General features: G+C 41.2%; 1 protein-coding gene across 1 annotated transcript; it reads right to left on the bottom strand.

The window, feature by feature from the left end:
- Positions 1-8,332: 8,332 nt before the first annotated feature.
- PLCXD3 (phosphatidylinositol-specific phospholipase C, X domain containing 3) lies at positions 8,333-14,231 on the bottom strand. Its single transcript, XM_010159919.1, has 2 exons — positions 14,149-14,231; positions 8,333-9,071 (listed from the first exon to the last, which is right to left on the bottom strand). The coding sequence occupies exons 1-2, from the start codon at positions 14,229-14,231 to the stop codon at positions 8,333-8,335; spliced, it is 822 nt and encodes a 273-aa protein (XP_010158221.1).
- Between the last annotated feature and the right edge of the window lie 295 nt (positions 14,232-14,526).

Genomic DNA, 14,526 nt, shown 5'->3' with positions numbered 1-14,526 from the left:
AAACCATTCTGTGATTCTGTGGTGTGAGAGCAGGGCGAGAGCACATCTCTCGTTTGAAGTGCCGCAGTGGCAACCTTACTCACCCATCTCATCTGAGCCCTGTCCTTTACCTTCTGCAGAAGGATGTTTAACAGAGGGACCGAACTGGGCGCAGGCACTCACCATGCCACGTGCTCATACTATTCAGAGAAACAACACCGGGCTTAGACAACATTCATGGACCTTGATGACCTTCCTGCTGGAAGGAAGCTTTAGGACCGTCTGTCTAGCACCCGATGACAGCCTGAAACAGCCCCTCTGGGTACAAACACCCTTTCTCTAATGCCTCCCAGTGGCAACTTTAAAGGTCGATGGTAACACTCCGGGTTTCAGATTTAGCTATTTCATCTTAATTGTCCAAATCCTAATCATCACCGCACATGCCGCTGAAGTAGAAATGAAATTGTCTGGGCTGACTGCTTGCAACAGCCCAGAGAAAGAAATTAAAAGAAAGTAAAATGGCTGTACATGGGAGGAGAGAGATGCCGAAACACAGCTAAGGAAAAGACGTAACAGCAGTGATCCCAAGTGGAGGCTGATCCTCCTCCAGATGCAGGGACAGCGGTCATGAGCCCTGCACAGCCGATGGATCAGTTGAGACAGCAGGGAAGGGTAGTGAGGACCACAGTCCTCATTGCTTCAGCACCTTCCTTGATCAAAAGCAGGGAATGGAGCGGGAGGCCCTGCTGATGCTTTCCTCTGGTAAGCAGGAAAAACGAGGGAAACATTAATGAACTGAGCTCTGAGAAAAAGCTTGCTCACAAGTAGGCAAGTTTCTTTGCAGTATCCACCCAAAACTTGGGAAACAATGCACTGGCTAAAATGATCCCTTCCCAGTTACCCAAACAACCCAGTATACTACTGTACCTGTAGGAATTATTTGGATTATGGCATTGCCACAGAGCTGTAATTTGAATGGATCTCACTGGAAAAGGAGAGAAACCAGTTTCCAGCTTCAGAGTATGTAAATCCAAGGAGGAAGGGAATAAAGGTCTATGGCTGTCCCTCTTTGCTGTCCAGTAGCAAAATTAAGTAGCCCATCACCCAAGATCTGATTTCATTCTTGATTTGCTACACAACAGTGCTTGCTGGCACGAATGAGTGCCACGGCATTGTCTGAAAGATAAATTTACGCAGCTTCCAATACCCCACCATGAAACAAATGATGGTGAGGTTCCTCCTTTGTTACAGCTCACAAAATAAAAATTTTCAGTGAGGAAGTGCCTGCATCTCACCATGGTTCCTTCTCCACTCTAACCGCTCATATCTTAATAATATTTTATGATATAATACATTCTGGATGACAGTTGCTTAGTTACAAAAACTCTTAGATCAACAGCTACAATATTAAAATCTTGCCAGAGGTCAAATCCTACTGTATGATCTTTCAGTGTCTTAAAGACATGTCTTTTATTATTTTTCTTAGTGTCTGAGATAAATATTGAAAGACATTTTACTATAATAGGCTGTGCTCTATTGAAATAACTGTACAGCCTGAGACAATCCATGCAATGCTATCAATACAATTAGAGACAAACTCTTATTATAATCTCTGACTACATGAAATTTATATATTGGGCATCTAAAAATATTTTAAAAAATCAACCTGGAAGACAATGGAATTATGAAACATTAGCCTAGGAATAAAGTTGTAAAGAAAATATCAACAAAATTAAGTCAAACATTTCCAGGCTTTAAGAACAAAATAAATCAAAATAAGTTTTATATTGTATCAAACCATCATCTTTCACAATGATGGTGGCTCCCTAATAAAGAATTGCTTTGCATCCCACAGACGTTACTGAACTCCTGGGGAACAAATTTTATTCTCTCACTTTTAACAGAAAAAAAATGGGCATTTTCATAGGTTATGCAAGTTTTGTATCATACAGAAGGTACTACATCACCAAAACCTTTGGCCTGGCTGCCTTCCCTAGACCAGGTTGCTCAAAGCCTCATCCAGCCTGGCCTTGAACACTTCCAGGGATGGGGCATCCATAGCTTCTCTGGGCAACTTGTTCCAGTGCCTCACCACCCTCTCCATGAAGAATTTCTTCCTGATGTCCAAACTAAACCTACCCTCTTTCAGTTAAAATCGACTACCCCTTGTTCTGTCACAACGTGTTTGTAGCATGAGGAAGCATTTAATAAAACTAATTGCAGTCTTGATGTACCTTCTGACAATGGATCCCAGGAGCTTTCTGTAGCTAAGGCTTCCTTAGCCTACTACTCAGGCAAAGATAGCTACTCTCTAGCAGAAGTTGGGGATATGCAGATAACTTCTCTAGGGACAGTGTGGATGCATTCTCTCTAGATTACAATGTAAAACCCTCTAAGGTCTTTGAGGATACCGAAAACTTCCCAGATCCATCAGGAATGATACAGCATGTGCAACAGCAACTGACAGGAATTTTTTGACAATTTCTATCCACTCCTACCACTCCAGGACCACAGAGCAGCTACAGCAGAATAAAATGTTAAATTTCCAAACGTACAGTTACTGCATGTTAATCCAGAAGTGTCCAGTTCTGTGCTTAAAAATTGGCAAGGTTGTGCTTATAGATCTAGTTATTTACTCATAGTCCTGAGGCAATGTTTTGCAGCGTGGAAGTGCTAATATAACACAGACACATGGATGTTGTCATACCTTCCGTGTTCGTATTTGCTTGAGTTTGTATTTGGAACTCTTTGTATTATAGAAAGTCAGCAGCAGCTTGAAAGCCTTGCGCATACATCTGGAAAGGCTTGTTTTTGTAAATCTCTGTGCTCATTCTGTACCTTATAAATGGAGAAGGACGAATCCATCAACGAACCATTCCCTTCACAATAAGGTAAAAGCAGCTAGGCAGACCCAGGCCCACCACTAACAATGCAGCACTTGTTAACATCTATTAGCTGTAGAGTTTTCTCGGTGATATAAGTAATGTCAGAAAGATCAAAGAAAATCCAACTCACTTAATGAGCCATTTGCAATTTTTCTATGGTAGCCGTGCATACTGAAGCATGAAATCTATGACACAAGTAGACATCAGTGACAGCTTACAGTAGTGGGGCTGGGGGAATGAAAATTTCCTTTTTGTGGTGAAAAACAATTGCTGCTTTCTCTATTCGCCGGGTCAGACTGTGCTCAGAGTGTGATGATGGGATCACATCAACTGTCCTTAGAACTCAAGCAGCATATACTTTAACTGCAAGCAGGTGTTTTTGTGCATAACATGAAAAAAGCTACAAGCAGGAAAAGAGAAAAAGGCTATGAGACACCCATTCCTCCCCCTGCAAGAAAACCTCAAGCCAACTACCGCAAACTGACACCACACAGCATAGCCCTGGTAACACTGGTGGTCACAAAACTGGTGATCACCATGCCAAGTTCCTTTCTTGACTAAATCCCGCAGCCTACTAATAGGTATGTTTTTTTTTATTTTCCTAACCAAGTATTTAAAAAAATCCTGTGCTTTTGTATTTTTGTGGCTTTTTAATGCTATGTCAGGTTCATGACCAAAGCCATCAGACACCATGACCCAAGTACTTCCCAAGGGAACGCTATACTCAAATCCTTGGGCAGACAGATGCTCAGATGATGAAATAGCACTAAACTGCCTGCCAGCAAAATCAGTCTGAACATACACAGCTCATTAGGGATTTTACTGTGCAGGCCTGTGGATGTGGCAGATAGAGGCTTCAAACAAAACCAAGGTCTCCCTGTGCTGCACTGTGTGCAAACATGGAGATTGCGTCTTGTGTGGAAAGACTAGAAAAGTAATTAAAGGATAGTTTGCGGAAGAATAGAAATACTAAGGATTTGGCTGGATTCCACACAGTACTTTCAAATTCTCCAGTAATATACCAGAATTATAGTTTGTGCTTTCTGGGGTCAAAAAAAAAAGGGGGGGGGGGGGGGGGGGGGGGGGGGGGGGGGGGGGGGGGGGGGGGGGGGGGGGGGGGGGGGGGGGGGGGGGGGGGGGGGGGGTTGTGGCGTGGAAACCAACCAGACAGACGTCTCCAAAGTAAAATTCAGTGAGGGACAAGATGCTTGTACCATACACATTAGTGAGGCACCGAGTCCACACTTGCCTCTCGGCAGTGAAGGAGCACCACACCATGTGTGTTGTTACACCATGGGGTCGCTGAGTCCTAAATCTAAACCAGTTCATTCAGCTCAATCAGCCTGCTGATTTCCTGCAGCCCCTAATCGAGACAGACATGAAGGTTACAAGCAGGAAGAGTGTCCAGACAATTAGTAAAATAGAGCTGCCATTTCTGTGGTTGTTTCGCTTTTCCACATAAAACAGGTCAAGAATGACATCAGTTAGTACCAAGTGTGGATCAAAGCCAACACCAAAGCCCACTCTTCCAGCAAATTTTCAAAAATACAGCTGGCTGAGATAGGGCTTGGAGTAGGAGCACACCCTCAGTAACTTAGTCAAAAATCCCACTTCTTGCAACTTCAGGGATTATTTTTTATATAATATCCACCTATTTGCTAGCTAAATCTGACCCTGCTTAGTTTATGACTGCACTCAGAGATTACTTTTCTCGAGACAGCTTCTGTGGCCTACTTACCAGCCCTTTTGTTAACAGTGTGGCTACTTTACCTCCACTTCAAAGGTTCATTCTCATGTGCAGGTTTTTTTTTTTTTGCATTGGTTGCTAAGGGGGAAGCTTTAGCATGGTGGGCAAGGATTTAGTCACGTGTGAGCTACAGGGAACATTATCCTTAGGGATTAATTTGAAAATCAAGTGACAATCAGCTGGGTATGTGTTTATTTTCCGTTTCTCAGAATCTTTAAAAGCACCACAGGATTTTTGCATCCTCTGAAGGAAATCTATTCTTCTTCTATCTTATTCAGCCTCTGAGACAAAAAAAGAGAGTATCATGCTTGTCTCCAGTGTCAGAGATAAAATTAGTAATTTCACCATAAATCAGAAAACAAACCAGATTATTATGAAGAACAGCTCTACGCTCATCAAAAGGTTGTTTCACAACTGCTTTTCAGATGTACTAAAGGCAGCTGCCTCACTGTGAAGTTAATTCAATAAGCAGAGGAAGCGTAACTCATTTGGTATGTACTGTTTGCTAATCAAAGAGTATTTCTTGGCATCTAAACTGTGCGTGACAGAATGCTAAGCCTGAAAACATATTGTTAGTCCTCCAAGTTTTTCATCAAACCCAAGAAACATAACATGCATGCATGTGAACGATTCTCCTCATTCAAGTAATGAAGATGAAAGCCGTGGTATAAAGTTTTGTAATGCTGAGCTGTGGTCCTAGGGAAAGCTTACAAGAAATGTCTTTCCTGCTTGCATTTGTGCAGGATTGAAAGCTTGATGACTTCGTAATTTCTCCTTCTTTCAAATTATTGTCCCACAGAGTATTATTAGCTGTGATGACAGCAGCAAAGCCTGTGAGCAAGCATTATCAGTAAAAACCAGGCCTGGTGTATCTTCTACTCAATTCCATCTTAGGTGCATTAAACACCTTTTTTTTTTTTTTTTAAATCAAGGTTACCATGGACTTCCCAACTTGGATATCTACTGTGGGGTACAGATCGAGGAATAACATCACTTCTTCTGAAATGTATCACTTAGGAGACTGCTCTACTGCAGTAATAAATAATCTCCTGAGCAACAAAATCTTCCTATATCAAAACATGGTATGTTCAGTTGGATCTGAGAAGACCTAACCGTTGCTCTATTTTCAGAATTAAGTCAATATGTAAATGACTATAGCCACTGTACAGATGGGGGGAAAAAAGACATGACTAAGAGTTTTATCAAAAATGCCAAAGGAACACTTCTTAAACTTAATATATAATTTAGGGGAAAAAAAACTCACACCAGAATTATTTGAAAATTTCAACCTTATTCCTCACTTGCATTCTGATGTTTCAAAATTCAATGTGAGGGAAAAACTCCACCCAAGTACGGTTACAAAACTGCTGCCAAAAGCAAGATACTGCGTTGTTGATGCAAAGCTCTTCTCCAGCGTTTATTAATAAGCAGAAAATAGTATAAAATGTATAAATCTATGCAGCCGCTGGCAACAAAAGCACGTATGTTATCTACCTGAACACAATAATGTGATTTGATCTGTGTATTATTCTGAAAAGGACAGAATAATCTTACAACAAAAAATTTTAAGACCGTTCTAAGTAGCAAACACAGCACAGCTGGAACATATGTTCCGGCTCCTTTAGTGCAGATTACATACTTTTAAGTTATGGAAATGTTAATGCAGCAATATTGAAGAGAATTCTGTAAACTCTACTAATTGTGCTGCATCCTTTAATGCTCATCTATTTATTTTTTCACAGGATCATCATCAAATGAGGAGCAGTTCAGAGTATACTTGATGTTTAAGCTCAGAGCAGTTAACTTAATATACGAGCTCAGTTTTTGTGTAGGTTAACGCATACTCCAAACCTGTGTCTTCCTGCAGTGTATTTGTATAATAAGTAGTAGAATTTCAAAATGAGGTGCCACACTTGGAAGACTAAGTACTAGCTTTGGAGAGAATTTTAAAGGTCCATTTCTTTTGCAATGGTTAAAAGAGTTATGCAAAGAAGGAAAAAAGCATTCATGCAGCAAACATGATTATACCCTTGGGGCTCATGTGAAAATTTCAGTTGCAATTTGGAAAAAATAACATTTTCAGGTATTCCAGATCAATTATTTACTGGCATTTCAAGTTAGTTATAATCTCAAAATTTGCTGTAGATAAAAGCATAGTGAGTTCAAAAGCTCAAGTCATTCAGAGCTCAGCCAAACATACCCAGAATCCATTTGAACTTTTTAGTTTTCCAAACAGCTTCAAGGAAGCACATTCTGAGCCAGAGAAGAAGAGTTTTTTAATGGCTATTTTATTGATGCAGCAAGTTTTAAAAGAGAACCTGGTAGTTCCTTGATCGTGCTACTTCATGTTCTAAAGAACACCGAGACATATGTTTACCAGAGAAAACAAATCCCTAAACAACAAGGTGAGTTTTTAACAGCAAAATCCATCAACAATGTAGTATTTCAGTACAGAGAAGAGCTCTTCAGACTCACTGAAAGGGACATCCCCAGTCCAATGGAGACTACAAAAAAAATGTGGAGGATATACAAACAGATGCAAGTGCAGTTGCACGAGCACTTCTGAGTCATATGCCACAGCTTATAAAACCTTCTGTGTCAGTGTTTTACCACTTCAGGTAAAGTTTCTCCCTGTTTTTTACAAGTTAACAGTCGCTTGGGAAAGCTGCCATAAAAACTGCTCAACCTTCCTCAAAAATGAGGCATGTGTTCTTCGCAGGGTGTAGTGCCACAGGCACTGCATCATTCATTTCATAGAAGGGGATAGTGTTCCCCATAGACCTTCCTGGCACAGACACATTCATGCAGAGAGCAGAACATTAGCAGGCCATTGATCCCCATTACACATTTTTCACACTCTGCAACCATATTTTTTTTTTTTTTTAAGGGGGGAAAAAAATAGCTCTTGTGTCTTGGCATTAAATTTCAGGTTTCCTACCAAGCTGTCAAGAACATAGTCACACATATATGCCTTTAAGCTGAAAATTGGCTGTGATTTATCAAAGTCAGAATTGTGTAAATAATGCATGTCTTGCACAGACGGCTTTTTTTGTAACGTAACAACTAATGGCCTGTCAACACAGTATTCCATATATGCAACCTTTATAGTGGGCTGCAGTCTCTTCCCTGTATGATAAATGAATGACAGTTAGGAGGCAAATTCTCTCTAATGGTGTCCTGATATCTTTGATACAATAGGTGATGGTATGCAGAGAGAAAAGCCACCCACCTTTAAAGTGTGTAAAAGTAGTTAAGGATGCAAATTCTGCAGTGTCAGACTTTGCTGATGAGCCAAAATGAAAAAAAATTATTTACCCAATACTTGAAACCTGATGCGTAAATAAAAACTTAAATTAAATAGATAATTCAGATAAATTTGTCCACATCCAGTAAGGAAATCCAAGGAAAGATGTTCAGTGCTCATGGTAAGAAATCACATTTGAAAAAGAAAACAAATGAAAAAACTTCCATTCAGAAAAGAAAAAAGGCTAAGCCAATCCCCTAAGACCTCATTAGGCTTCAGTGCCAGCTTTTCTTTCAAGATACAAAAGCTTCTGCTTCAGTGTGCTTCCCTTTAAATATTTTAGGGTTTTGCCCAAGTTCTGACTAACCCACCGTAGCATGGAAGAAACACGTTTTCTGGAGTTTCTTTAAAAGGAATTAGAAAAGCATTACCAACACACACATTTAGCATAGTCAGCACACGTTACCTGCCAGACACTTACCTTTCTGTGATTGTTTCTCTGAGACCACTAGCAACCCCCTTCACCACTGTACTAGCCTTTGGTGTCAGCACTACTTGAGATATAAAAAAGGAGCCCTTCTTTCTTCTTTCAGTGATTGATGCCTGCAGGAATTGAATCAGTTTTTCTGGATCTGTTGTGTTTGCCCAAGGAGCTGGCATCATCTGGCCTGGCCAAAGGAATGGTACCTCAAGAGCCACTGGGCTGTGGTAGAACACCAGCACTTGGTGTTCTTTCTCCCACAGGTACTGGAGGCTGACTTCATGGGCAAATATGGCAGGACACATTTTGTTTCCATACGTGTCTTTGAGCATTTGGACAAGCTTTTCATGATGGTATTTCTGCATCCCGTAGAAGTGATTGAAGTCCAAGAAGACCACTTCTTTTGGGTGGTCAGTGAGAAATGCATTGATCTCTTCCAGACCCTCTTTGACTTTGGCACTGAATAAACCGTGAGCGAAGTAGAGTTCATTGTCTGGGTCTCTGGGCTTGGTGGAAATTCTAAGATCAAAATACCTTATACCTGCCCCGAGCTGGCTGGTGAAATTCATGGTCTGTGTAGCCAACCACTTCCTCATCAGCTTTTTAGCCACAGTCCCAAAAACAGACACAAAATTCTGCACCGTCTCTGGCTGTTCAGGCCCAACTGGAGAGGCTTCATCGATGTAGAAGCTAAATGAGTCATGAGACCCTAAAAACACAACAGAGGAAAATGGTCAATATTGTAGTCATATATTAAAAGTCATTAGTGATTCTTTCTTAATAAACTTTTCTGGTGTGTTCTTGGGCATCCACCAATGAAGTCCTCCCTTACCCTTTTTCTCAATACATGACATTTTTCTGGCAGCATTTACCCCACCAGCACCTCACAGGAACTTGAAGGAAAGGTAGTGCCTGTTCCACTGCTTGTCTGGGCACCCCCTCACTCTCTTCTAGCTCTTATTTAATGCCTTAAACTCACTGAAGTCAGCAGTCTCTGAATGTGAAAGCAACCGTGGTGTAACTACAGAAAAGCTAGGCACATAATAAATCCCTAGAGCCAACATGAAGAGGAGAGTCTGGCCCTGCACATCGAATTGTGCACCATCTCATCTGCAGAACCGAAATAAAAAACAAACCAACATCCTACACACACCTTGATCGTCAGCTAAAACATGAGCTGAAAAATGCTAAGGACATGTAACTTTCCTGACTCTTTATATCAAGTCTCATCTGGTCGTCCACAAAGTTACTGAATGCTGGTTTTTGTCTTAAATTTACCTCTAAAATTCTTTGTTTTCCTTTGTTACATAAATGCAACAGATAGAGCCAAGGACAACATTACATTCAACTGACAAAATACAGAAACTCCACTGCATGCTCCTGACAAGAGCAAGACATACTATTTAACCTCTATTTATTCCTCTGTACAGAAGTTATCATTTTCCACAACTTAACGAAGTTTAATACAAATATGTAAGATAGTTTTCTGTGCAAAATTCTCTGTGTGTCTAGGTACGTTCATTAACAAAAATAACAACAAAAAAAAATCATCCAGAAAACAAAACCCCAACAACTTATTCAGCATTTAGACATTTAGAGGAAAACAGCTGATAAAGCTAAGGACATCTGCAAGCATATGATCATTCTTCTGTAAGGGACTTTCTCTTGCTTTATGGGCAGAGGAGCTGACCCTAGGAGATGCTCATCACCCCTGTCTACCACTAGCCTTCTGCATACCTGGTGGTGAAGTCTAGCATTTACACAGAAATACTGTCAGGCTGCAGGCAGAGCTGCACTCCCGCCGTCGCAGCCGGAGGGAATGCTTCTGGTCAGACTCACTGCAGCAAGCCGGTCTGTTCCTCAGCCTACGTCACACCGCTTACAAAACTCCTTCAAGGTCAGCAGGACCTGTGCTTCTGAAATGGACTGTAGCACTAGGCCCTCGGAGATATAAATCCTAGCGCCAAAATGAGTTCAAAGCACAAGCCTTGCCTGCTACTGATGCTTTTGTAGGTGCTTCTCAAAATTACTTTCCAGAGCGTGCCTGCTGTGGCAAATAAGTATCACATTAATGAAATCCTGTTAGTCAGTCATTTCTGATGGCGATGCTATTTTAACTGAACTGGAACAAACCCTATAAACTGAAGTGACAGCTGTAACATTTTCTTCTTTAACAATAATTGTAGTCACGACAAATCACCTTAGAAACTCTGGCTTGGATTTTGCTTTGTTTAATCTGAGAAATGTCTTAAAATTTTGTACACCCCTGCTTTTTATGGTTGTATCCTTGAACTGCATTTTACTTTAAAGTATGAGATAAATTTTCCATTTAGATGAAGCTTTCTACTGCTAAGTGTTGAAGTGATAGCATATTCCTTGCAGAACCTCATTAGATCAAGGAGTATCTGGTTGCACACTGATAACCCAGGGGAACAGATCTGCGTACAGAACTTTAATGGTAAAACAAATGATCAGAGCAGTGACTTCTTTTTCAACAGTATTACAGGGAAAATCAATGAGAGACATTAAATGTTCTGCCCAATGTAGCCTGCACTAATGTAGAAATCAAAGCAAATCCGGTCTTGTTCAAAACAAGGCATAGCTACTGATACTAGCAAGGGACGGATCTTGCAAACCTTCACTTTGTCAATTGAAGTCCCTTTTATTTCGGTAGGATTTTATGTCAGAGTAGGTACATGTATAAATATGAGCAACTGACTGCAGCAGTAGGCTCAAAATGGTATTAAGATTAATTAAACCACTTGTCTTTTATTGTCTGATTTAGAGCCACTGGCAACCTGAAGTTGCCAGAGAGGTAGCTAAAGTTGACCACCATGGCCAATATGCAACGCAGTGTCAAACACTACTTAAAGCTACTTAAGTCCAGAAAGGCAGCAGAGACTTCACAACAGAAAACTAAGGTGAACAACCTGTCAGCAGGTAGCTTTTAGCTACTGATAATACAAAACACAGAGAAGAGAGTGCAAGACATGGGGGAAACACCACAGTTAGAAGTGACTGAACATTGCAAGCAGGGCAGTTTAGAAAAATATTTTTTCTTAATTAAGGTCTTCATGCACATATCCAAACCTAAAAATAGAGATTCCTACGTGCAAGGTAACAAGAAAAGTGCACAGTGCACTGAGAACCTCCATGTTCTGTAACCCAAACAACAGGCTCTATTAAATATTACAAAAAGAAAATAACATTTGATTTAACCTGGTTCACACTGAATGAAGCAGATGTCAGCTATTCAAGAGTATGTAAAGATTCCTTCTGACTGAAAAATACAGCAAATATTTTGTCTTTCCACATACCTAAGTAATTCGAACAAGTCATTTAAATATTTATTTTCATCATGCACTCATCTACATTTCCTTTTGCCTTCATCCTGCCCTGTTGCCATAACCAGCTTACTCATACAGCTCAGGAAAATTAAAAATCCTTACACTTGGGAGAGCAAATCAGAGTATGATCTTTTCCACTGTCATGCCCCAAAACACTATGTTCCTGGCAATGAGAGAATCCTGTACAAACATACACTTGTTTTTAGCAACCAGGTTTCCTTCCAAATTTGCTTTGGTGCATGGGGACATTCCCATCTACTTTGCCACTCGACAAGTGGACTTTCAGGTTCTCTGCCTCACCAAATCTCAGCTTCCATAAAGACAGCATGCAGGGTACATCCAGCAATACTAATGCAATGATGCCTGCAACCTTTGGTAGGCAGCAGTGCTTGCACATCAGCTACCTTTATTATAGCAGGGCAGGAGACACACTGACCACACTGACAGTATGGGACTGTCACTATCACACGGACTTCACAGTCTGAGACATAGAGGAGGGGAAATTGCTCGCCCCAAGTCACGCAGGGGAGAGGAGTAATCCGATACTCTTGTGTGCAAACAGATGGTCTCACCAGTTTATTAAGTGTCTAGCACTTTCTTAAAATATTGCACACTGTTTTCCCACTTTTTCAACAACACATGATTGATACAAGGAGTCAAGGATGACAGCTCATGGATCAGGACCACAAGGGTGGTGAACAAGTGATAAACATAGTGTGCATTTGAGAGAGACTGCCCAGTCAAGTGGACGAAACAAGTGGACAAATTCATCTTTAAACAACTGAAAGAAGCCTCACAATTGCAGCACTTGTTTTCATGGGAAACTTTGAGACATTTGCTGGAAGAGCAGAACAGCAACACACAGGCAATATGGAGCATGAAAGACTTTTCTGCAAGCACTCCTTTAAGTAGACAAGGAGCACTGCTGGACATGGTACGAATTAAAGAAGAAATGGCTAAGGACATGAAGGCTGATGGCAGCCTTAGCCAGTGTGACCATGAGGTGATGTAAGAATTTTAAATACTGAGTAAAGCGAAGAAGGCAAATAACTGAATAAAGATCCTGAATTTCAGAGCAGCAGTCTCAGCTTCTTCAGGAAGCTGGTAAGTGGTAGACTGGGACAATTACCTTAAATGCCAAGGGACTCAGAAGCAATGGTTTAAATTGAAAGCCACCCCTCTAAAGCATATGAAAAATCCACGCCAGTGTGCAAGACAAGGAGGAAAGGCAGGAGGCAAGTTTGGCTGAATGGATAACTCCTGAGTGAGCTCAGACTTAAAATGTCATGTACAGAAGGGACAGTCTTCCTGGGAGGAACAAAGGAGGAATATAAGAAAAGAGCTAGGAAGTCCACAGCTCGGCTGGAGTTCGTGCAAGGGATGGGAAATGTGAAAGGCATGGGAAACACAACAGATAGCTCCTGCAGATACATCAGCAGAAAAAGGGAGCAAGGATAATGCTGGCCCACTGCTGAACAGGGCAGGCGACTTCATAATGCAGGACAAGGAAACTCCTGAAGTAATTGGTATATTCCTTGCCATAGTCTTCACTGGCAAGGTCTGGTCTCAAGCACTCCATGCTCTCTACCTAGTAATTTCTCTTTTTCAAATTGCTTCTCATTAGTAAAAGGTGACTGAGTGAAGGACTATTTACATAGATTAAAAACATACCAGTAGATGGGACAAGACATGATTCATCTGGACATGCAGAAGGCACAGGCCAAGGTGCCCTCTCTCACCTTTGACAGGTCATGTCGACCAGAGGAGGCAAAAGTTACACTCATCTTCAAAACAGGAAAGCAGGACAATCCAGGGAACAACAGTCTGTCAGATTCATTTCAGTCCCAGGGAAGATCACAGAGCAAGCCCTTGTGGAAACTATTTCCAGCTAATGAACAGTAAAAATGTGATTGGGAACAGCTACCACAGATTTAGCAAAAGCAAATAATGACTGACCAACCTGATTTCCTTCTAGAAGAGAATGACTGGCTTTGGGGAAAACAAAATTTTCCTTTGACTTCAGCAAGGCTTGTAAGTCTCCCTTAATATGCCTGTGGTCTAACTGGGAAGACACCAGCTGGACAAGATATGTGAAAAACTGCCTAAACCATCGGGCTCAGGAGGTTGTGGCTGAAGGTTCAAAGTGTAACTCCCAGAGGATTACAAGCCAATTCTGCTCAACATCTTCATCAGTGACACAGAAAACATGATGGAGAGCACCCTCAGCAAGTTTGCTGGTGAAACCAAGCTGGGGAAAGAGGTGTGGAGGGGGAAACTGGTATTCGGAGAAACTTCAGCACAGCAAAAAAGCTGGGTATCAGGAACCTTAAGAAGTTCCAAGGCAAGATGGACACTTGACAGACAACCCCATTCAGTAGCACAGCTGGGGACCAACTGGATAGAAAGCAGCTCTACAAAAAAAGACTTGTTCACTTGGACATAAGGAAAAAAACAACTTCCCCATAAGACTAGTTAAGCTTTGAGGCACGAGCCCAGCAGGGCTGGAGTCTCTATCCCTGATTCTCAAAACTTGGCTTGACAGCCTCATCTAACTTGGAGTTAGTTCTGCTTTGAGTAGCGGACGCACCAGATGAATTCTGGAGCTCCTTTCCAATGTAAATTATTTTGTGTCTGCTTATTCCCCTGCTCCCCTTAGATACAAAAGATTTGTTTCTTGTTTCTCAACCTTAGAAGCAACCATCAACAGACACTTAAAATGTCTGCACCAGCCGTGATTCAAAACACAAAGTGACCAGTTTCGACCACTGAGACATTAAATTTTCATGAACTTAGATGTGACAAAACACTATTTAGCTATTCAAAAGTAAAATGTGCAATATCAC

Source organism: Eurypyga helias, unplaced genomic scaffold (assembly GCF_000690775.1).
Source record: "Eurypyga helias isolate BGI_N326 unplaced genomic scaffold, ASM69077v1 scaffold581, whole genome shotgun sequence".
NCBI lineage: Eukaryota > Metazoa > Chordata > Aves > Eurypygiformes > Eurypygidae > Eurypyga > Eurypyga helias.
Note: the sequence above shows the minus strand (reverse complement) of the source record. Positions and strands in the feature narration are given on the sequence as shown.

Coding starts and splice junctions, on each gene's coding strand:
- PLCXD3 (XM_010159919.1), bottom strand. CDS start 14,231: ATGAGGCTGTCAAGCCAAGTTTTGAGAATCAGGGATAGAGACTCCAGC. Junction 9,072..14,148: donor CCTCAAAGCTTAACTAGTCT/TATGGGGAAGTT, acceptor ACTACAATATTG/ACCATTTTCCTCTGTTGTGT.